Source organism: Porites lutea, chromosome 6 (genome assembly GCF_958299795.1).
Source record: "Porites lutea chromosome 6, jaPorLute2.1, whole genome shotgun sequence".
Lineage (NCBI taxonomy): Eukaryota > Metazoa > Cnidaria > Anthozoa > Scleractinia > Poritidae > Porites > Porites lutea.
This window is the reverse complement of record NC_133206.1, coordinates 10,575,442-10,599,131: the sequence shown is the minus strand read 5'-3', so window position 1 is coordinate 10,599,131 and position 23,690 is coordinate 10,575,442. Positions and strand designations below refer to the sequence as shown.

Sequence of the window (23,690 nt, the reverse complement as noted above, 5' to 3'; positions counted from 1 at the left end):
GTCTCGTGACATCCTCGTAATCCCTGGTGGCTTTTCCTTCTATTTCAGTGGACATCAAAACCAGAGCCAGAAGGCCAGAGACTAAAAATAATGCACCTTTCATTTCCAGACCTAGTTATAACAAAGATAAAATAGTTTAGATAAAAGGTAATATAAATGGGGCTTGAGAATCTTTTCGGGCTTCCGTTCTTTTCTCATTATACACCGATACAATTATTTTGTAAACTGTCGGGACAACAGTTTATAAGTTTAACAAACACACCGCCACGATGCACTGACGGACTTACCCTCCTAATTTCTCAAGTGGATCGAGTAAAGTGAATCTGTCTATAACCGGCTTTCGTTTATACAACTGAACAGAGTTCTAAAGAGCACTTATCTACACTCATTCATTACGGTCGCTAAATTATTTATGATCCCAAAACGGGTTGGATTATATACGAAAATGGACTCTATTGGCTGTTAAAAGGAAAAGGTGCTATAAAACTAATAATAATGATGCCTTTTTTTTAGCTGTCGTTAGATTATGTGGACTCGCTTTCTCACTGAAGATCTTCGGATAACAAATGGTTGCCCTATTCCGCTCAATAGCTCCCTTATACTCAATGCCAGTTTTCTGAAGATTGATACACTGTCTTGAAGCCCGAGCATCCTCAAGAAAATGTGGGTTATTTCCTCTCTTAACGTCTGCTCAAACATTTTTTAGCCGATCAAGCGGTCAAATAGTTATAAATGTTTCACGCAGCATTAACGAAAAAAAGGAAAGTTTTTGCGCGGGTGTTTAATTGTCTGTGCTGAAAGGTGAACCTGGTGAGCCTTAGCTAACTTCTTAGCAATGAAGTACTTTCTTTTTCTCTTCGAAATCTACTCTTTTCCTGTGGTCAATTTTTATAGAATCATATGTAGCTTTCGCAGCAATTTTAATTGGCCCAAGCAATACAAATCAAGAAGGACGTTTCTGGGGCCCAGCTAAAATTTTCTACAGCTATGCGGCAGCGTTCTAAATCAACCATACCCTGTCTCCCAGGCCCCGGTTGTTCAAACGTTGGATAACATTACCTACCGGATAAATCGCTATCCAGTGGGTAAGTGTAAGGCAATACAATTGCGCTAGCCACCAATTTGAACAACTGGAACATTAACCTGATCGTTTTTTCTCCTTTTTTGTTTATCGGTATAGTGAGGTCATCATCTGTCCTGGTTTTTATAATTAGCCCTTGTTCTACCGGCTGGTGGTACGTAGTTACGGCTTTCCCTTGTAGTAAAATCGGGGGATAAAGCCGTATAAACACCCCACTTTGTACTGAAAACAAATTATCGGGGAAAGAAGTTAAGGTGGATTAACACAGCCGGCTGATTAATTCTTTTTTCAGCCACCCCATATTGAAATTCCGTTCACCTACCCTTTCTATTTATTCTGGACATTTCTTTATGCGCACCGGGTATGCGCATACGCGTGTTGCTCAGTAGCCCCCGGCCCCCCGGGTTCCCGGGGGGGGGGGCACTGCCATATATGAGCAATATCGGTATGTGCCGCTGTGAAGGGTATGGTTTTCAAGCAGTTTACTCTAGGATAGGGTATATAAATCAGAGCGTTTGGGTCTAGAATAGGGTATCATTTTTCAGGAAACTTATCAGTTGGTTGAAGATTTTATCTAGATTAGGGATTGTGGTATAAGGTTTTGTTTTGGCTAGACTGTGCTAGTGACCTCAGTAGTTTCTGGAAAACAGCTACTCTAAGTTAGGGGGATTTGGGGAGTTTACTCTAGTATAGGGTAGCAAAATTCAGCAGAACTAGCTCTGGTATAGGTTAAGGGTTCCAGGGTCCCAGTGGCACATCGTCACCCAAAAATTCCTAAAGTAACCTCCCCCCGGGTTCAGTTGCTAGTTGAGAATCGGTTAGCCCAGCTTTTTTCAGTTGCTACAACACAGTTACAGACCACTCATAACCTATAGTTTACGCAAAGTGGTAAAATGAAATAAAACTAATCCATTGTTTTCGGGGTTTGTCCAATTCCAGCGTATTTTTTAGATTTTTAGGGTTTCAACGAAATCGCCACATGGTTCAGGCCGACTATATAAGTAGAAACAAGAACGAGAAGTCCGAAGACTACAGCAAAGCTGATTTAAAATAAACAACGTGTATTGTTTTTTTATAACAATATTTCGGCTGGCCATACCAGCCTTCTTCAGGTTTACAGATGTTACTGAACTTATGTAGCAATATGTAGCAATCACAATATTATATAGATGGAGAATGTCGCAATAAAAGGGAGAGGCGGAAATGTCATTTCCCCTTCTCATTTCATTTCATTCATTTCATTTCATTTCATTTCTCAAATGTCATTTCCGCCTCTCCCTTTTATTGCGACATTCTCCATCTATATAATATTGTGGTTGCTACATAAGTTCAGTAATATCTGTAAACCTGAAGAAGGCTGGTATTATGGCCAGCCGAAATATTGTTATAAAAAACAATACACGTTGTTTTAAATCAGCTTTGCTGTAGTCTTCGGACTTCTCGTTCTTGTTTCTTTATATTTTGGCTGATTTTATCTCTTTTCTAGAGATCCAACGTTTACAACTAGCAGGATCCACCCTGGATCTTCGTCCACGGTTTTTGCAGTTAATTTAATCCTTTATATATAAGTAGAGGAGGACTCGGTCGGGAATGCGAACTGGCGTTGACAGTTCAGTTGTTCAGCGGAAATTTTATAAGCGTTAAATAGAAAAATATGGCGGCAGATTACCAGGTATGTAAGCGATTTTTATAGCTTATTTTTATGTTATTTAGTTTGCTTTAGCGATCTCCGTTACCAACAAAATATATTCACATGTAATGAATTGTAGGATCAGATACATAAAAGGCGACTAGAGCTTCATACAACGGTGTTTGCCTTGGCATTTTCTCCATGCGGAAACTACTTGGCTGCGTGCAATAACTTTGGACAGATCGCCGTTTTCAGGTATGGTCCTTTACGCTGCAGATCTGTGTCAAGCCCCGCTGATATAGTCAGAGTTGTCAAACGTTCCAAAAATTTCTCGTACATTAGCCGTACATTCTGAGAGAGACCACGGGCGCGATCGATTCAACAAAAATTCCAACCGGTCCGACCGGGAAAAGTGGTCCACCTCAAAAGGTGGACCCGTTTTTTCGAAACTTTTCCGGTTGGACCGAACCGATTCATTGAGTTTTGGACCGAAATTTCCGGAAATTTTGGTTGAATGGATCGCGCCCCACGAGTCAAGTGGTTAATCATATATGATTATTAATGTAAGAGGTGGTTGAGATATTTTTTATGTTCCGAGTGTTTTGTGGGAGTAGTTTGTATTCTTTTGCCCCACGAAAGGCGAAAGAGCATTGACCAGTTGATAATCTGCATTTAGGTAGATTTAACTGTGACATATTTCTAGTGCTGCTTCCTGACACACTAAATCTCTTGTTTATGAAATAAATTGCAAAGATAAGGTGGTGCCTGATTTGTCCTACACTTTTGAACCATAGTAACAGTATTTAATAGAAGTTTTTGACGGACGCTTAGCCAACCAAGGGATTTGTGCACAGCAGATACATGATCAAATTTTTCATACCTAGGATTATTGTGCAAGCAAAGTTCCGAATAAGTTGAAGCTTAGAAATGAATTTTGCTGAACGTATTACCCCATACGCTAGAACAATAAAAACCGGGCTAAAAATAAGAGCATTGATAATATTATTGAAATAGGAGTTTTGTTGTCCAAAAGATGCTTAATTCTATTGATGCGATGTAGATCATACAGGCAGCTTGAGGACAGTTTAGATACATGGTCATCAAAAGTTGCGGTAGAGTCGATCCAGCCCTCTAAGTCTTTTACAACAGGAGAGGGCTTGATGTTTGTCCCCAATAGAATGACAGGAGGTAAAGATAAGTTTTGTGTTAGTTGTGGAACGCCAACAATAAGGAGCTTAGTTTTGTTAGGGTTGATTAACAGAGAGTTTGTTGAACACCAATTTGCAATCTCGCGGAGATCACTATTGAGGTTAAAAATAGAGTACTAAAGTGATGACGTCATAAAAATGAAATTTCTGAAATTATGGAATTTGTCAGGATATTCTGAAAGAACAATGTCCAAGAGGCCTACTTGCCAAAAATGAGCATTTCGGGGCAAATTGTCTCTGAGATCGTAGCCCAGTTATACTTAGAAAACTCCATACAAACCCATCTAATTTTGGGAGGGGGTTAACCCAAAAAATGGCAAATCCCATAATTTCAGAAATTTCATTTTTATGACATCACACTTTAGTACTCTATGGCAACTCTGATGTCTGGAGGGGGAAGAGCCCAAAGCAGCTTGGTGTCTTCTACATAGCCTATGGCTTCACACTTCTTTGGTACAGAGAGAAGGCTGTTGACATACAATGTGAACAAAACTGGACTGAGAATGGACCCCTGGGCCACACCGACTGTCAGTGGAAGGGGGTCAGATAGGACACTGCCAATCCTAACCACTTGTTTGCATAATGATAGGTAACCCTTAAACCAGGCTAGAGCAAAGTCCAACACACCCAGTTAATGCAGTTTCGATAATAAGTTGTCATGTTGGATGCTGTCAAAAGCTTTAGACATGTCAAGCAGCACAACCACTGATATACGTTTTATTGACCTGACATGACCTGAGTGACCTGTGTTTTATACCTGCCACACAACAGCAGGTTGTACTGTTTACAGTGTATACTGTACTTTGTAATGTCTTAGTTTTCTTTATTATTAATTTTGGTTTAGAATTCATATGTAACCATTTTGTGGATATTATTTTTGTACTTAGTGTTGTGTCTGCACTAGAACCAGATGCATCTTCTGATAAGAAAAGACCAATAATAATTTTCCAAGGTAAACACATAAAAACACCTTTTTTGAACTCTCTTTTCTACTCTGGATAAGTTCTTGTTATCTGTTATTGTAATGGGTGTGTCCGCTGTTTGCTGGCAGTCGACTGATGGGTGCTAGTTAATTGATTTCAGCTGTGGTTTTGGTCAATGTTATTGATCTGATGTAATTTGGCACCAGTTAATTGAACACATCATGGTTGTCTAAAGATAAAGTTTTTTTCAGGCCATAATGGTGCAATCTACAGTCTCATATCAACTGAAAAGTTTCTTATAAGGTATGCTTTTATTTAACTATCAAGCTTTTAAGTCATAGATTGCTGTTATCAATGAATATTGTTTACGCGGTGACTGAATTATGTTTTTTTTGTGTGTTTGTAGTGGTGGCTCATCTGAAATTCATGGCTGGCGGTGGGATGAAATTCTTGAAAAAACAGAGGTTGGTTCCATTTACTTACCTTAAAGGAATTTTATGTTTTCTCAGATGGTTTATATATGCAACTGGAAATACGAAAGTGACTGGATGTTGAATATTATTTTTCGCTCATGAGCAGTTCATTTTGCCGTGGTGTTGGGTGAGTTAGTCCTGAATGGGACTGTTTTTTAAAATAACTGACACTTTGTCAACCTGTGTGGTAGTCATCTTCATCATTAGTAAGGGGCTGGGAGCCATGGGCCTCTGCTAGCACAGCTCTGCCTATATTCAAGAAATGTTATGCAGATAGCATGTCTTAGACTGACATACTGTTTTTCTCTTGTTTGACCAGTCTCCATTACCAGCGTGGACACTTCAGCCTTCAGCCAGGTACAATACAGTACTGTTTGTATAGTCAACTGGTATTCCCATAACACTTTATACCATGAATTTATTGATACTATTTGCACCCAGAGTATTTCGTATAAACTTCTACTACATATTTTAATAAGAAGGAAACAATGGGGGATTAAGACGTGAATCTAATCGTCTGTTATTCCAACCTCGTTCCCAGGGTTCTCTCCTACCCGCCCCCATGGAGCGAGAGAGAATATCGTTACTATGTCGCTCATAATTTACCATTCTAGAATGCAATGAGCTTCATCAATAACTATTGCTTGGACGCACTGTTGATACGGTTGGCTTTGGAACAGCTCCATCCCCTTTTTGCATGACAAAATGGCCTCAGGATGGGTAAAAATTATGTCATATCTCGCATCCTTGAGCCAAGAGGAGTTTGCAACGCTAGTATCATCGAGCTCAAGGTCTTCGCCGTTCTTTCCCTTTCTCACATTGAGTATAGCCGCTTTGACTTTTCCCTCGGTACTTCTTCTGATCTGATCACTTATTAAAGCATTCAACGGCGAAACGGCGATAATAACTGGATGAATAGGCGACTGTTCTGTTGCTCGAGAACTGACTTTTGCCGAAAAAAAAAAAGTCCAGGCAGCAAATGGAAGATTATGGATTTTCCGTATCCCGTATCCCGTTCCCGGCTGCCTCCAGACACTTTACTTGTTTCGGTTTAATATTGATATTCCAGTAGCTGCTTTTGACGATCGTGGACTGAAGGCAGCTATAAAACATGGCAGATCTCGAACGAGAAAAGTCTGCCTCGTATTGATGTTGATAAAAATTTGTGGCGACAAAACTTTCAGAAACAGGGACCCTTCCTGGGTTTTTTTTCTCCTGGGAGACACGTGACCAGCCTTTTCCAGGGTCTCTCTCTCTCTCACTCCATGGGGGCGGTTAGGAGAGAACCCTGGGAGCAAGGTTGCTGTTATTCCTGTACCAAAAGCAATGTATTTATTAATAACGTTACCTCACTTGACACTTTTAAAATCAATGAAATGGATCACAAAGTCAGAATTATTAATAATGACAACAAATTTCAAAGACCAACTTTCTTCATTTTATTTGCTATAAATGCATTTCTGGTTCTACTATCATTATAGTTAATTAAAGAAAGAGTAGAACCTTACTTAAAAATCAAACATACATGTATATTGGCTAAGAGGAAAAGTATGCCATTAAAATTGGCAAAACTTAGTATGTGTGGCATATTATAACGCTGTCAATTGCTCATTTCAGTTGTGTTGCTATTACATGTAAATAGCTTTATATAAAAGTATTTGCTAATAATATTGTATATTGATTTTTGTTTATCAAGAAATTCTCTGAATGTAGCTGAAACCAATGCTCTAGTGTTTGCCAGTCAGGTATGTTGCTTCTCAAAAATTGATAATAATAATGGTGATATTATTACTGTTGGCTTAAATATCCATTTGTTATTTTACACTTTTCAGGCATCTAATTATTTTAATATATCTTCAGGAAGTATATATAACATATTTATGTTAATTCTTTGCCGCTTTAGTGGCAGCTTATTCTTAGAAGTGATAATATGTGTAATATTTCATTCTTATTATTCGTGTTACAGTAAAATTATGCTATAAAAATGTCACTCCATCAATTTTTCTTCCGCAATTTCACTTGGCTTCGCTTTGTGCAGTATTGAAAATTTCTCATCCATGGAATGGTAAGCGTGCATGTGTATTTGGAAACAACACTCACAACAGTCTCTAACACAAAATTATTGGTGTCTGTGATATGATTTACTTTTCTAGGAGGATACTCTATTCTCAGGTTGTGGAGATAACAATATCTACATGTGGGATTTGGACTCAGGAACCTGTAAGGTGATACAAGTTTTGTTTCAAATGAAATATTTATTGTTTAATATTCATGGCTAGTAAGGTGTCCAATAGCCAGTGGGCAGAGCTATTATTTCCTTTCTAATAAGCTGTCGGAGGGGTAAGACCTCAATCCTGCTTCCCATACCATACTCTCCTGCCTCCTGAATCAATCTTTGTCTCCTGACGTCCACCCTTTTTCACATTGCTCCCCAGGTTAATAATGTAGCAGTTTAGGGAAAAAAAAAGCCCTTAGTGAATTCAATAAACTGCTTCTTAATTTTTATTGTCTTGGTTGTACTTGTAAAAAGCAAAATGAGAATTTGATTTTACATCAAGAGCCACTTGAAAAATGAGAAATTGATATTACATCAAGAGCCACTTGGGACAGTATTACAGTTGTATATATGTACCTCTGCCAGTTCTTAGCGATTTCAAAACCCATGTTATTCTTAAAGCTGTGCCAGGATGTACCATTCATAGGAATTTCGTCTTTTTGTTTGGTTTGTCTGCTGTTTGATAATTTGCTAAATGTTATTAGTAAAATCCAACTAGTGGTCTATTATCAATGCTGCATTCTGATTGGTTGAGCTACTACTAGGCTATATGTAATAGCCCACTAGTAGCGAAAAGTGCAGGCTTTTTGGCGGCAAAAAAGGATTAAAGTCTAGCTTTAATTAGCTAAAATTTTTTTATTCTCGATATATTTGACCAACTAGTTGGATTTTACTAAAACAATAATTATTCCTGTCGCCCTCATGGTCTCTGAGTCAATAGCCCATTCGGCCTTTGGCCTCATGGCCTATTGACTCAGAGCCCATTCGGGCTTGAGGAATAATTGTTAAATATACCTCTTGAAAATGTCACTGGCTTAGCTAGCTTGAACTTCAATTTCATTTCTCTTCTAACTTCCTTAATTCTGACAGAGAGGTTGATTTGTTTAGTTTTCAAAACTGTGGGTACAATATAATGTTATAATAATAATTATTTTTTTATGAATTGGTTTTATTTTAATCTTTGATAATTCTCTTGTACATTGTTCTAGAATACCCTCACCGGTCACAGGGATTATATTCAGTGTCTTTGCCTCAGGACAAAACACAGCCAGTGTGTTAGTGGAGCTGAAGATGGCACTGTGAGATTATGGGGTTAGCAGATTTGCAATCTACTCATCTGTTGAAACCTATTGTATCTGGACTTGTTGTTGTTATAATCTTTTATAGGAATATGAAAACTAAAAATATTCATACAGGGAACTCCACATTACACACGACAATAAATTGTATGACCACATCATTTTGGCCCACAAGATCATTTTGAAAGGGTCATGCTATAGAAGTCGTGTCATGTTTGTAGAGAAGTGATTGAAACTTAGAATTAAAGGGAATACTTTTATCTCTGTTTTCAGATTACAGAACCAAAGGAACACTCACAGGTTTAATAGAACCATGCAAAAATGAGGTACAGAAGTGAATTTAACCAGGTTATATCTATAGTGTATTAATACAAACAAGTTATCGACAAACTGAAGCAAAACTGAAAACAATAGAGTGACAGGACAAACCAACAATTTGACCAAGAAAAAAAGTGTTCTACCATGCATGCACCACTCATATTTTAGAGACTTTTTAGCCAATAACATCACAGCTTAACTGACAGATGACCAATAACAATGTGTGTTAATAGACCAATCAGGTCAATAACCAGAGGTTAATACCATCAACCTATGGGATACAACTCATTCTGACCCTGAGCATGACTATCATGCAGTCCAGGATATTGTAACGTCAATCACTGTCAACAACAGCTCTTTTTAGTTCTAATCCTATTCAGTCCTTATCCGCTTCCTTATGTCATCGCTCCTGGGCTTAAACCATTCACAGAACTATACTTTGAATTTAGGCAGGATTAGCACAGTCGGTAGAGGGCTTGACTGAAGAGCGGGAGGTCACGGGTTTGATTCGCGGGGCCAGACCATCACTCAGGGTCTTAAAATAACTGAGAAATGAAGGTACTCCCTTTGCACTGCAGGTGGTTGGACCTTTGCGTAACTCAGATGACCACGAAAAATTGCATACCCACCTCCAGTAGGAGACGTAAAAATAGTGTCTTCAATTAATACTTTCGTGCTAAATACATTGGCACTCAAATAAATGTTGTTTTTTTTGAAAAAACAATGCAGTTCAGTCATAAACCTAACATGATCATCATTTTTTAACATTTTAATTACTGTATTGTTGAAAATGTTATCACTGCAGGACATTCACAGACCCCAGTCAGGTTCCTGGATTGGGTGTGTCAGTGTAGATGAGAGCCAAGATTGGTTGGTAAGTGACTGAGTCTTCTTAAACCTACATGTATATCAGTCTGTAGAAATGATGTATGCTCATTGGTAGAGCAAAAGAGTTATTGTCTACACGAGTATTATTAAATAACAGAATTGGCACCATCATACATGGTGCTATTTGTTAAGTGCATGATTTTCCAGTCACCTTTGCCAGTCAACCAGAGCTCAATCTTTTTTAACACTAAACCATTCACTTGAAACAGACCCTGTATGTAAACCCCAATTAATATCCAAACTCCCTGAACAGATCTCCATCAATTTCCTTAAAGAATTGGATGAGAGAATTTGATAAAAGATCAAAGCATTTTCTCTTTAGTGATCATATTGTTAATTCTCAATACCTTTTCTCTTGATGATTCATAGATGATTTAGGAGAAAATTTATGTTTGACACTCTAGCAATGAAATTAAATGAAAAATGTGCAAAATTTAGCTGTTTCATCTCTAGTAAACTTTGAAATAACTTTACTGTTAAATACAAACGGACCAGGGATGGTATTGGATTATTATACAAAAACAAGAAATTTAATAACTAGTACGACAATCATGTGAAGTACTGTTTACACATGACTGTTTATTAAAAAAGATACATTGTTTACAATAATCAACAATTCTCCTTTATCAAACTGTCAGAGTCAAGGGAATAATGAATGAAATGATAATGAGATTATATTGCAGCATGCAAAGAAAGTCGTGTCTAATAGCCCAGGGCTAGTGGATTTTGCTACCAGGCCAGGTAATTGCTAGTTGATGGGCAATTGAAGGTTTTTGGAGAATTCCAATACAGAAGAACTGTAATCAATATACAGGTGTATAATATTGCTCATCAGTGGGCTAGTTAATATGACTCTTGGGCAAGTACACTGTACATGCTAGCAACATTTTGGCATTGTTACCCTAACAAGGGTAAGGGTTATCACTGTCACCCTTACCCTTACCCTTGGTCCTACCCTTACCCTTGTTTTAGCAACACTGAGCTTCAGCTTGCATAGTAGAACTGACTTTCTTTGCACCCTGTTGCAATATTGTAATTTTATATTTTCTGTGCCAAAACAAGGTTTGTGGCGGTGGTCCATCCCTATCTGTGTGGCATTTGAGGTCCATGGCTTGTACAGCTGTTCTTAGAACGGAATCTTGTCAGCAAACGGCACTCTTTCACAATGATCTTGTAAGTGACTTCATAGTTTTCTGGTACTGGTCACTGGAAATTCACAAAAAGGATATTAGGTTCTCTTATTTTAATAAACAAACGTTTTGATTGGTTAACATAAAGCGAGGCTGGAACACAGGGAGAGGAAAGGAGAGATGGAATGCTCTGCTTCAAAAAAACTGCAGCCTCTTCAATGCAATTAATAAAATTAATAATATAATTATTTTGATTTGAAATCCAGGGTCTGGTTGGGGTTGACCCTAACTATACAAAGGGTAACAGTTACCATATTGCCTCTTTAACGTAGTTAGGGTCAACCCCAATCAAACCCTGGACCAAATTATGCACAGGACCAATTTATGCAGAAAGTAATAGTTCATTTACTGAGCTATTGCTGTCTGCACAATTTGGTCCTATGCATTCTGACCAGTGAGCCTTATGCAACCCACTATGTTTCTGTTATAATCGTCCAAGGTGACAACATTAGTTATCATATTGATCATTCATAAGTAATATGCAGTGGAACCTTTATTTAGGGGACACCCTCTGGACCGAGGCAAGTGTTCCCTGAATAGAGGTTGGGCTGGGGTTTGTTAATAATACTATTAACCAACAAAGAAAACACACAGAAATCATCATTAACTTATCTCTGTGACATTATAATGTTGAATTCACTAACAAGTCAATTTCATTGATTTAAGTGAGATAGTTCAGTTTGTGTAAGCTTCCACATTTGTGATTAGTGCACACCTGAAGATATCAACCCCCTTTGTGGTCAAACACTTTTTGAGTACTAAGGTGTCCCCTGAATGGAGGTTAAACTTGGGTCTCAGAAAAAGTGTCCCTTTCCCCTGAATAGCGGTGTCCCTTCAATAGAGGTAGTGTTCCAAAGGAGAGGCTCCACTGTATTACAGTCAAACCGGCAAAACCATGAACACTTGAAATATTTCAGAAATGTTTATTGTGAAAAAATGAAAGATGGTAAATTTTAAGCTCAGTGAAATAAATGTGAAAATGAAATGATCAGAATGTCATAAGCATGGGACAAAGAAAACATCTAAGTCCCGGACAGGATGTGATTAGATTTTTTCTTTGTCCCATGCTCGTGACAGGCTGATCATTTCATTTTCACATTTATTTCACTGAGCTTAAAATTTACCATCTTTTATTTTTTCACCACACAGTGCGACATTGACATTGCTGATCCTTGCAGTAGGCAGGACAAGTGTCAAATATGAACCTAATATATGGCCTCATTCTCCATGAGTTCTCCATAGCTTTAGTGAATAGAGTGCCCGCCTGGTGTTTGGGAGGTGTAAGGTTCGAATCCCGTTGGGGACTTAGATTTTTTTCTTTGTCCCATGCACGTGACATGCTGATCATTTCATTTTCACAATGTTTCTTGTGTTACAACCAATCACAGTAAAGATCAAGACATACCACAAAACCACAAACTAATTAATGTTCTTGCTTTCAGTTTAGTTTGTCACACCTGATAGTCTTTTTTCTTGCAACATAATATCATTCCAGAAATATTTTTGGTGTTCACGGTTTTCCTGGTTTGACTGTAAAATTGAAATACTCCATTTATTTCTGGACATAGTTTGTTCTTGTAATTATTTTTGTTTTCACTGGAAACTTCATTATTTGTATGTGTATACAATATTTAATCTAAGAAATATTTAATGCGGTGTTTTTGTAGCCTGATTCTCAGGCGTCTGTGGTAGTTCGCGGTCCCTTCGCTTCCCTCCCTCTTGAGAGGGAGGGAAGCGAAGGGATGGTCAACTACCTCAGATGTCTGAGAATCAGGCTAGTGTTTTTGTTGCTAGATTCTTTCAGCTGGATCAGAGCCACATGTTTTCCACTGGCAAATAAATGGTGACCCTAAAACACATGTACCCTGTACCCCCAAATCAGTTTTTGCTTTACAAGTCAATGACAAGTCCCCTAAGAACAAGGTAATGATACTGTATAACACTAGAGAGCTTAAGTAATGATAATGGCAAAAGCAGCAAGAACTTGCCTATGAAAATAAATTTGCCACAGTTTTTCATGTGCCATGGTGATTATTCCGACGTGCTTAACATGACAAACAGACTATGAATTTTCTAGGAGTTGTTTTCTTAGGGACTTCAATCAGGTAAAGTATGATGAAGAAAAATTTGTTGTTGTGTACAACGTGTTGTATAGTGTACAGTTGAACCTCTCCTCAAAAGCCACCTTGGGGACAGAAGAAAGTGGCTCTTGTAGAGAGGTTTAAGTAAGCATCAATGTATGGACTTTCTGCCAGAAAGAGTGGCTGTTGTAGAGAGATGGCTGTTAGAGGAGGTTGGACTGTAGGTCCTCAAGAAGTAGGATCTAAGAGAATTTCATGTCATAGTTGGCAGAGGACAGATAAGAAATGTACAAAATTTGTGACACACATGCAGAGTTGTTTTTTTACCCTATCAAACACACATGTATTGCAGCTTTGTTAAGTCTCTCTTGTGCTTTTTCATGCAGGAGTAGTTATAATAAAGTACCGTTCATGTAATAGGAGCTTAAAAACTCCTATTACATGAACAACAACAATGGAGAGACTGTGAATGAAGTTAATTGCTCAAACACACAAAAATTTTAGGAAAAGTACATGTAGACAACTGAGTCATGCCAGGACAATTTTATTGAATCTAACCAGAGACATTGTTCACAATAATCATTTGTATTTACCCTCACCAATAGTCAAGTTTTAAATTCCCTGCTGCTAAACATCCGTTCTCTAGCATAGGAGCAAGGAGGCCCTACCGGGGGGGTTAGGGTTAGGGGGGTGGGTCCCATGTTGCCGGTATGAATTTTAAAACGTCTCGTGTCAGTGTTTACAAATGCTTGTTGCTTATTGTCGGCTTTGCCATCACAGTCGCAGTTTGGCTAAGGGAGGTTGTCTCTTGTCGCGATTTCATTTTATGCGCTGTCGCTACTTTTTGGGCCATGTCGCTTGTTGGAATTTACCCCAGCAAGGCCTCAGCAAGTCTTCACAGGTTTTACAGTGAGGTTCCTCTTCCCAGCCTAGCCTGAAGAGTTAGTCATCTTCCTCACCCCAACCTCCAAGGGGCAAGGAGTAGCTGACACTTCACTTAGCCCCATTTCTCTTTATGGAAATTCATAAGATTAACTATGACATGATAGTACTGGTAATTTCCTCCCTCAGTTGTAACACCTTATTCATTTTTCCTCTAATCAGGTTCTTGCAGTTGGTGGAAGCTCCGCTGATATTGATGTCTTTACGAACTTCGGATACAGAGCTCTCTCTTTAAAATTTTGTCAATAAAAGTAGTGAAACAGATTGATGCTTATTTATTGAGGTCCTTAGTAACAGCTGCAACAATTTCATAGGATTAATAAATTCCTATTGCTGGTTTTTAGTGTCACTCCATTCAAAATAGATCAGAATCAAAATCCTAGTAAGAAATAGGCGTTGACAGGCTAAACACGACTCATAAGCTCGTGATAATGTGAAACGTGACCTTGAGAGTCTGCTTGAACAGTGGTTCTCTTTCTTTTTTCTCTCGGGCGAAGGTTACTAGCACTACACAGTGCAAGAGGTGTAGCATTCTAAACTTTGACTGAGTAAATCTTGTTTTTGCCGCACTAAATCTTATATTTAGAGGTCATGAAGCAGGTTTGTTACATGCATACTGAGTAATCATTTCCTGTGGTTTATGCTTCGGTAGGTGTCCCTGATAGGATTTGATTTCAGATGCAGTTGACATGTAAAGTGTTTTATATCCTTTGACCTCTGTTTATTACGGCTGAATAAAGATTTTAGTTTTTTTGGTTTTCTCCGAAATGACTGTATCTGAATAACTACATGCATGCATGCAAGTTTCTTTGTCCGTGAATGTGATTATTTCCTGCCATGTCAATATGACTCTGGGCCCAGCTCTATAGTGTAGTTTGCAGGATTTTGAATTTCCATGGATAGTGCGATCTTCAGATATGAGTTGTACACTGTAGCTTAAAAACTAAAGCTACACCAAGTTAGGAGAAATATGCCGTGCATCAGTCAAGATAATTCTCTTAGCGCTCACACAGTCCATTTAGTTTTTCTTAACATAAGTGAGTCTTTGAACTAGAGCGCGATGTCAAAAAAAAGTCCAGAATCTGGGAAATGAAAGGAGGTAAATATGTAAAGATCCTCCTTGGAGTAATTATATAATATTTCATTTCCTCTTTTCCTTGCACTCGCTTTCCAGTTGTTTACACACTTGTTGAATTCTTTAAAAAAGAAAAAAATGCCCAGATGACTGACTAACCATCGTGCCAAATTATAAACTAATGTGGTCAGCAAACAGTACAAACATTTGACAAGTGTTCACTTGATTTTACTATGAAGACAACAATAGAAAAGCTTTTTACATCAAATAATATGTTATTGTAATACTTGTACAACATTCTACTACAGGGTTCTATTTGTTTTTAGTTTGAAGACATCAATAAAATAGCTTTTTACATCAAATAATTGTTACTGTCAACTGTTTATATTATAATCCATCTTACAAAATTATTATATATTATATTAAGAGTCATCTGCATTAAACCCTAGGCTGCCTAAAACAAGCTCATGCGCAAAGTCACTGTTACTACACATCCGTCAAATTATATACACTCAGATTACGATACATATTAAACATGTGAATTTGAAACATAAAATTAAATAATTTTATAGCAATTTCCACTATACACAATACAGCTTGTAACAAATGAATCGCTAAGACTTGGCCAGTAGATACTTAGAATCCACCGCATCCATTCTGCTTCCTCAATCAAATAGCAATAATTAATTGCTGACAATTATATTATTGTCCATGAATATTCTTGTAGCATATGGTGATATCTATCAAGTGATGAATTTACTCAAGATTTTTTCCTTGTTTCTAGTATCCATATAACTTGCATTTATAGACATCTTTGTCAAGACATTCTCTTTGTCTATCAAAGTAAATGAAACAGCCGTCTTTCCGCTGAAGTTTCTTCACATATCCATTGTGGGGCCAACGGTCCTAAGAAAAGACATAAATATTTAGTACTTTCTCATAGGGAAATAATACACAACAGTCCTGAAGCATGATCAGTTGCTGTATTAAATTATTTTAATTAATGAAAACGCTGAATACTACTTTTCAAGTTACAACAAAATATAAGAAATGTACCTAGAAAATATTTTGGATGAAATAAAATGCATGTGATAGAAGGCCAAAGGAAGAAAACTTTCGTTAAATAAAAAAATCCGTGAGACTTAACTCCAATCACAAAATATTTTGGCAAAATCTGAAAATGTACATGGACTGATCTTAAGCCTCTGTGGTGTTCAAGGAGCCTATGATTTTATAGTCATGTGCACTGTTGCCCCTTACATATTATTACTAACTTCAACATAGGTTTTTGGTGTGTTATTATTACTATCATCATCATCATTATCAAAATCATTCTCATTATGATTTCTACTTTGTCCTTTTCAGAAACTTTAAACCTACACTGAAATCCAAACTGTCTTTCGAAGTTAGTAGTTTGGTAATGGTGCAAGTTCCCTGTTTTGGGATAAGAACTCCTCCTTTTTGACCAATGTCTTTGCTAGTTTTCTTAATTTATTTCTGAGTACAAGTGTCATCTGTCACTTGACACCGTGTTTGAATTATTAATAGGGAAGAAAATTTTTGTTAACTTAATATTTTTTCATGCCTAATTTTCTACCCGTGCCCCAAAAATACCTTCTAGAAAGTATTTTAAGCAGTTAGGGAGGAACCCAAGGGCTGGTCAGACAGAAAGTTCCCTATAAAACTGGGAAACAAGCAGTTTTCGCCTCTCTAATGATAAGGAAAGATATATTTATAATCACTTACGGGTTCTTTTTGCTTGACATCGCGATATTCATGAACATCTCTATAACCAGCGATCTGAAATCGGTAAGCTGGTGAACAAAAAAACAGGGATAAGTATTTATTACAACTGGTGTGTCAAATCGGCAACATTCGAATTTAAATATATAGACATGTATGTTACCTTCTTCAACTTCTTCACTCCATCTCTTTGGCCTTGAAACTGATTTTGGCCTTGATGGTTGAGCAACTGGAGAAACAGCAGCTTGAGCGCTAGCCATGTTTAAATCCTGAAACAAAAACCAAACACACGTTATATAACTTAAATTTTTCAGACATGTGAATCTGGAGGCGACTTAGCCTGTGAACAGGCTCTCTGTTTGGGGAAAAAAATAGCTAGTTCCCCGCTCGACCAAAGGCCTGTTCACAGGTTAGTGGCGACTTTATTTCTCCGGTCGGCAAGTCATTTGTCGTGCCGTCTGATGCAATCTGAATGTTGAATGAATGATAAGGAAAAGTTCCTACCGCGACAAAGTCACGATATCTAACCCTGAAAACAATCGACGGAGAATGTTATTTTTCAACTGAAATTTCGCGGACACGAACCAAGTGACACTTACCTCGATGACTTACTTTCTCAGAATGATATTCAAACGATAAAATTTTTGGTGATAAACTGTTTGAAAATTGTTTGCTCTCGCTATGCAACAGATGACTCACTGTCGCTTGATTGGTGCAGAGGAGGTCACCATGACAACTTAAAATATACAGAAATAAACTTTGAGCCCACAATTTCCAGCCGACTTTAGCTGCGTTGTGTATGTGTAAGAAAGTGTAGCAAGAAACCATGATGGCGAACGAAATGTGCAGAGAATGATGGATTTTCTTTTAATGGCCTTTTTGTATACGGTTTCTTTCGTAACAATATCATACATAGTTATTGCGGGAAAGTATGAATATCATCGAAATGGTTGGATCGGGTTAATGCGAAGAAATTTATTGTCTGTAAGTTTTTGTTTTGGTGAATCTCCTATGATAAATAGCTGCATTCGTACATAAGCTTTAGTCTTAATACAGCGTCAATTTTTAAACTTGATTTTATAGGCTATGCATTTGGCTGGATCGGCATTTGAAAGATGTGTTCCTGTATCAATAACTCGTGGAATAAACAACATCACAAATTACATCTTGTTTACACGGTACGCTTGAATAGTGAAACTTATTGAATGGTATAAGCTGCTACAAAGTGAGTTGTGATGTAGCTTTTCTTTACATTAGCCCACAATCAAGGGATTCAATCTTAGGACTCTTTGACCACATTTGCATGGTAAGGCCAACGCAGCATAGCTAGGCTCCAATTTACCGGTGTAGCATGCATGGTTCTCATATACCACTGACCATTACCTATAAACAAGCACAAGGGGGACAAGGCCAACGGTCTGATGTCAATGCTCAATGATGTGATCATCTGAACTTAGCAAAGGTCTTAAATCACAACCAGCATGATCTTATTAGTTGATCCTGGTTGGTGGTCCAGCTGGGGTTCAACCCGTGACTGCTCAGCATATTGGAACTTAGCCATGGCTAACTGAGCTAACCAGCAGGCAGCAGTTAACATAATGTTGATAATATCTGGCTCTTTAAAAAAAACTTATTTTAAGTAGTTCAGCTCAAGAGTTAGTCCTGTTTTGTACAAAATGTGTTCAACATTTTGACGTATTGTTTCTTTTGTTTCGTTTTAGAAACCCCTGTGTGCAGCTGCTGTATGGTTTTCTCGTCATTGGGGGGTCATCTATTTACACCTTCAAAGTTATTCCCTTCTTTGATTCAATTAACGTCTTCAGTGTTGTTGAATATGTTTTTATAGCCATCAATGTGACTTTTTTTTGGATTTGTTCTACAAAAGACCCTGGTGCAATAACAGCAGCCCACCATGCTGAATACATGAAAGATTATGAGCCCGATGGAGTGTATTACAGCACAGCACAGGAATGTTATACCTGCAAGCTTGTCAAGCCAGCAAGGTCTAAACACTGCTGTAAGTTAAGTGGATTGCTGGCCTTTGGGATATTTATTAGTCAAGCATGCTACTTCTGTAAAAGCCAGCAACTAAGTTAAGAAACTGTTTTTTAAGAACCTGTTAGGTTAAAATTTGCCATTTAGTCTCTATACAAGGACAGTTTACCAGGCTAAAATTTGAAACAGGTTCTTATTTTCTAAAATCTTTTTCAAAAACTCGTTCACTTGGGCCAATAAGATAAGTCAACACTGATTGAACTCCAACTGCAACATTATAATGGTATACAGGTTTTACAATTATTGTAATAGAGCGGTTTTCACTTGACTGTCGTAAAACCAAAACCAAAGTAAATACACTAGCCAACCAAAGGGCGTAGTAAAACCAAAACCAAACCAATTCCTCAATTACTTTCGACAGTCAAGTGAAAACTGCTCTAAAGGTTTTACCAAAAGGAATGAGCTGAGGACCACTAAATACTCTTAGCTACAATGTATTTTTTCCTTCAGAAAATAAGAATCTATTGAAGAAACTAAATGGCCTAACTTTGTGCTAATTACCAATTATTATATGAGAACCTGTTAGTAATAGGCTAACTTGGGAAAATGCAGGTCCTTAGTCGCAGGTTTTTACTGTACTAATAGGACAGACAGTGGATTTCAACTTTGGGGGGGCTAGTGGAGATTTCCATGTCTATGTCTAAATGTACCAGAAATTTGTCCTTGCAAAACCTTGCAAACCCTTCAAAGTAAAAATGAAATTTATTTCAATTACGCAGGGCCCGTAGAGTGGATTTTTTTAAGTAGGGGCGGGGGCTAATGCCAATGCATAAGCGTGAGTAAATGAGGGGGGTGCGGGGGCATGCTCCCCTGGGAAAAATTCAAATTCAAGTCTTCCGAAATGGCTATAAATCCATCTAAAACTGCCAACAGTAATATAAATTTGTAACGATTACTTCGGAACTTAAGACAACAAGTTACAACCTGGCTCCCACTTTAGACCAAAATTTAAATGAATTGACTTTCAAGTTAAACCCAACACATGCAATGGTTGAGTGTCACCCTGACATTAGTCAGATTCTCTATAGGTGCCAAAGTTGCCTTTCCGATTGTCATTTAGAACTACAAACTCATTGGCAACAGCTACAAGAAAAGTTTGTCTGTTCTCTGTTTGTGGGTGTTCAGTATTGTCAGATTACTAAACCTTGTTTGTGTGGTAAGTGACAGATCCGGGTAACCAAGGTAAAAAAAAAAATTACCATCCGAAAAAGTGGCTGGGCTAAAGCACCCCCCCCCCCCATCCCTACCCCCTGCGCGGTCCCTGTTATGAGAATGGAAGATTATTTCATGTCAAAGACATCGCAATTACCTTATTATAGGAAATTAACGCTCCATGAAATTAATGCGAATCGTTAAAGAGGAGAGGGAAGTTTCCCTCCCTTTGCTGATGCCCTTTTTTTTGCTGCTCCCTTCGCCTCCCCCCAAGAATTGCTTGATACTCCGGCTATAGGGGAAGGATTCTGAAAAGCTCTTTACTACTCAGCTTCTTTAGTGGTAGTAATGACTGTTGTATTTAATACTAAATCATGACCAAATGTTTTTTCCATTAATCTTCTTTTTGTAAATTACTTGATTATTCAGCTATTTGTGATGTGTGCATCAGCCGGTTTGACCATCATTGTTCGTGGGTGAACAACTGCATTGGGAAGAAGAACTACAAATCATTTCTGGGTTTCATCATAAGCACAGCGATCCTCTGTTTGTACACAGCATTTGTTGTTACTGTGGTGTTTGCCTACATCGTGGTATCAGATGGCTTAATGACGATGAAGTATGTGGATTTGGATGGAAGACACTATACAGCTAGCTTCAGAATTTTGACCCAGGTAATTTTAATTACGAACTTAAATTTAACAGGTGTTAAAGATGAATTTTTTAAAATAATTTCCTTAGATGTAATTCGCTGAATGAAATTAAAGTGGCTGTACCTGTCTCTTGCCAACTGGTCAAAAGCCTTGTAGAATCAGTTTCCTCGTGACAAAATTATGGCATTAATCGGGAATCCAGCCGGCTAAACCATTACAAAGTAGGGGACCGTTCTCTAAGTGCGTATCATCAAGAGCCACTTAGTATCATCCTTTAAAACATTCCAACGCAACCAAAATTTAATGAGATGTGCCCAAACAGCCTCGATTTTTACATGTATGGTTATCGCGTTTTGTCAGGACATTTCTAGCAGGCTGTATATTTTAACCCTTTCCCTGCCGAAAGTATAAAGTAACCAAAGTCAAATTTTGGCAAAATTTCCAAATTTTGCTTTGTAAAATGCTGAAAAAAAAAGCACCGTCTTAAAAAACGGCTGAAGAGGTTTCATTTGAATCGTCACATCATAGAATTTCGTGCACAGACTGACTCAAAAGTTAGAACTACACTCTAACCAAATACCGTAAAATTCCGAAAATAAGCCCCGGGGCTTATATTTTTCAAAGGCCCTTTTTGAGGGGCTTATTTTTGGAGGGGCCTATATTCGGAGGGGCTTATCTACGGAGGGAAATTTGCGTTTCAAAATCGATTGGGCTAGCCTTGAGTTGGAAGGAAATTTAACGTTTTGGCTTTGTTTTACTTTGTATTTGAGGGCAATTTTCCAAGTACAAGCCCCCGGGGGGCTTATATTTGGAGGGGCGATTTAACGGAGGGTTTCTTGCGTTACCGGTTTGGGGGGCTTATATTTGGAGGGGCTTATACATGGAGGGGCTTATTTTCGGAATTTTACGGTAGTACCATGTGAAAGTATCGCTGAAGAGGTTTCATTTGAATGGTCACATTATAGACTTTTGTCCACAGATTCAAAAGTTAGAACAACCTTACAAAACTCTGTTATTCACTCTGGCAGTGAAGGGGTAAATACCTACCACCAGTGTCCTAAGCCCAATACAAGGTAATGAAAATGGTGAATTGCTTGTACCGTCATCTGTTTTTGAACTTGTTTGACAGTAGAGATTTTATCCGGGTTCCTAATGAATCCGGGACATTTCGGTACCGGATTCGTTTTTCCTTGCTACTCGCAGTTGTGCCAGTAAATCTGAAATGAAAACGTTATGGTTTCGTCGGGTGTCAGGAGACTTTAAATCTGGAGTCTAAAATGAATACTTTGTTTCGTAATGAATGTTTTGGAGTAACTACGAATCCGAATACACTAAATGTAATAAATACAGAGACATGTCTGAATCTGGAATGTAGAGTGTTGTAAACCTATACCTTTATCGGAACCCTAGCCTGCAAGAACTGAGAACAAGGGTTTCATGAATGACCAATGCAAGCTACCCAATATTGACTCTTTCGTTGGGTGGAAGGTAACAATGATGCACTGTATACTCTTTCGAAAATTATGATTGATGACTGGTTGAAAAATACTGGCTGGCGTCACTGAAATCGTTTCCCAGCTCGGGATCGCAAACGCTTTTTTCTCGGCGGGTGAGGGGGTGAGGTCTGCTTTCGCAGGTTACTGGCAGAGCCAGTCTAGTTGTTTTCGTACACCTGCGCGCCCTTGACGATATCTAAATAGTAGGAGGTCCGTGAACAGACTAGGTATAGTTTTCATTCTTAGTGAGGCTTAGTTTGAGATTGAAAATATTCCTACTCGGGGAGTGGTTCCTGAGTCATGGATCATGTCCTAAAATTCGACCTGATTCAACACACTGAATCTTCCTTTTTTTTTTTTGTTTTTGTTTTTGTTTTTTTTGTTTTTTTTTTTTGTAGTATCTGCTGGTTCACTATCCACTGATTGCCATTCTGTTTCTTACCGTCTCATTATTTGGATTAGCTATGTCTGGGTTCTCCTTATTTCACTTCTACCTGGTGCTCACAAATCAAACCACGAATGAACTCTACAAACGATTTTTTCCCGCAAGACACCGCACCAGGTTATCTCGTCAGCCAAGAGGACATGGATCGCGGAACAAGGTGGCAAAACGGAGGACTGGTACCGATAAACATGACCCGTCTCAGGTCACACAGAAAATCACTGAAACTCCTTGGCAAATAAGTACACCTTACAACAAGGGCGTATGGAAAAACATCAGAGAAGTGCTTATTCAGACGTAGTTTGTACGGGGATAAATTTGGTACACGTGGAATAGTACAGCTTCTAAAGTCCGGCGCTTTGTCGCGTAACTACGCACTCAGTAGCCCGCCGTAAAAAACTACGCTCTTTCAAGAGGCCATTTGCGAGTTCCGGAAATTCCCACTTTCAAAACGAGGCTTACTGTAAAACCTTGTGGCTGAGTGAGCCGTGAAAATAAGTTTTATTTGCCCGAGAATAAAACACTGAACAATGGCTTCGCAATCAGCCTCGCTTTGAAACAGAGGCTTCGGATAGCTCCGAAATGGCCTTTTCAGAGATGAGAGTTGTCTGTTAGACAGCCGTTTTTAGTGTCGTCACGCAACGCTCCGTGCGTGACGACACTAAAAAAGGGGGGCCAAAGTATTACACCACATGGTTTCCTGCTAATTGTACGTAGATCTCTACAGGTAGACTTCAGTGAGATATGGAAAGGAGGTCAGAGGAGATCAGGCTCCTATCTCCAGAGCCGTAGCTAGCGGGGGGGCAAGAGGGGCAGCTTCCCCCCCCCCCCCCGGACCTGTTGAGCCAGACACATCAAGTCTGCGGATGGATTTGTTTTCTTTAGACTCAGTCATTTTGATTATAGTGACTTGCAATTGTTTGCCATTTTTAATATTCGAGGTCCATTTTTTGGAGACATATCTCATGACAAGTGCTGAAAATAGC

General features: G+C 38.4%; 3 protein-coding genes across 3 annotated transcripts; 2 read left to right on the top strand and 1 right to left on the bottom strand.

Annotated features, from left to right (window-relative positions):
• The first annotated feature begins 2,642 nt into the window (after positions 1-2,642).
• Positions 2,643-14,352, top strand: LOC140940331 (THO complex subunit 6 homolog). Its single transcript, XM_073389270.1, has 14 exons — positions 2,643-2,753; positions 2,851-2,966; positions 4,807-4,871; positions 5,094-5,145; positions 5,249-5,306; positions 5,635-5,672; positions 7,012-7,060; positions 7,469-7,540; positions 8,580-8,682; positions 8,943-8,995; positions 9,793-9,861; positions 10,938-11,048; positions 12,860-12,988; positions 14,251-14,352. The coding sequence occupies exons 1-14, from the start codon at positions 2,736-2,738 to the stop codon at positions 14,335-14,337; spliced, it is 1,020 nt and encodes a 339-aa protein (XP_073245371.1). The 5' UTR covers positions 2,643-2,735; the 3' UTR covers positions 14,338-14,352.
• A 1,017-nt stretch (positions 14,353-15,369) lies between these two features.
• On the bottom strand, positions 15,370-17,594 carry LOC140940335 (meiosis expressed gene 1 protein homolog). Its single transcript, XM_073389277.1, has 4 exons — positions 17,506-17,594; positions 17,070-17,175; positions 16,910-16,977; positions 15,370-16,069 (listed from the first exon to the last, which is right to left on the bottom strand). The coding sequence occupies exons 2-4, from the start codon at positions 17,164-17,166 to the stop codon at positions 15,944-15,946; spliced, it is 291 nt and encodes a 96-aa protein (XP_073245378.1). The 5' UTR covers positions 17,167-17,175; positions 17,506-17,594; the 3' UTR covers positions 15,370-15,943.
• On the top strand, positions 17,511-23,614 carry LOC140940329 (palmitoyltransferase ZDHHC4-like). Its single transcript, XM_073389268.1, has 5 exons — positions 17,511-17,890; positions 17,990-18,084; positions 18,628-18,923; positions 20,543-20,787; positions 22,661-23,614. The coding sequence occupies exons 1-5, from the start codon at positions 17,759-17,761 to the stop codon at positions 23,003-23,005; spliced, it is 1,113 nt and encodes a 370-aa protein (XP_073245369.1). The 5' UTR covers positions 17,511-17,758; the 3' UTR covers positions 23,006-23,614.
• Positions 23,615-23,690: the final 76 nt, after the last annotated feature.

Coding starts and splice junctions, on each gene's coding strand:
- LOC140940331 (XM_073389270.1), top strand. Junction 5,146..5,248: donor ACTGAAAAGTTTCTTATAAG/GTATGCTTTTAT, acceptor GTGTGTTTGTAG/TGGTGGCTCATCTGAAATTC. Junction 5,673..7,011: donor ACACTTCAGCCTTCAGCCAG/GTACAATACAGT, acceptor TTGTTTATCAAG/AAATTCTCTGAATGTAGCTG.
- LOC140940335 (XM_073389277.1), bottom strand. CDS start 17,166: ATGGCTAGCGCTCAAGCTGCTGTTTCTCCAGTTGCTCAACCATCAAGG. Junction 16,978..17,069: donor GAGTGAAGAAGTTGAAGAAG/GTAACATACATG, acceptor TTTGTTCACCAG/CTTACCGATTTCAGATCGCT. Junction 16,070..16,909: donor ATGTCAAGCAAAAAGAACCC/GTAAGTGATTAT, acceptor GTCTTTTCTTAG/GACCGTTGGCCCCACAATGG.
- LOC140940329 (XM_073389268.1), top strand. CDS start 17,759: ATGATGGATTTTCTTTTAATGGCCTTTTTGTATACGGTTTCTTTCGTA. Junction 18,924..20,542: donor AGCAAGGTCTAAACACTGCT/GTAAGTTAAGTG, acceptor TTGATTATTCAG/CTATTTGTGATGTGTGCATC. Junction 20,788..22,660: donor GCTTCAGAATTTTGACCCAG/GTAATTTTAATT, acceptor TTTTTTTTGTAG/TATCTGCTGGTTCACTATCC.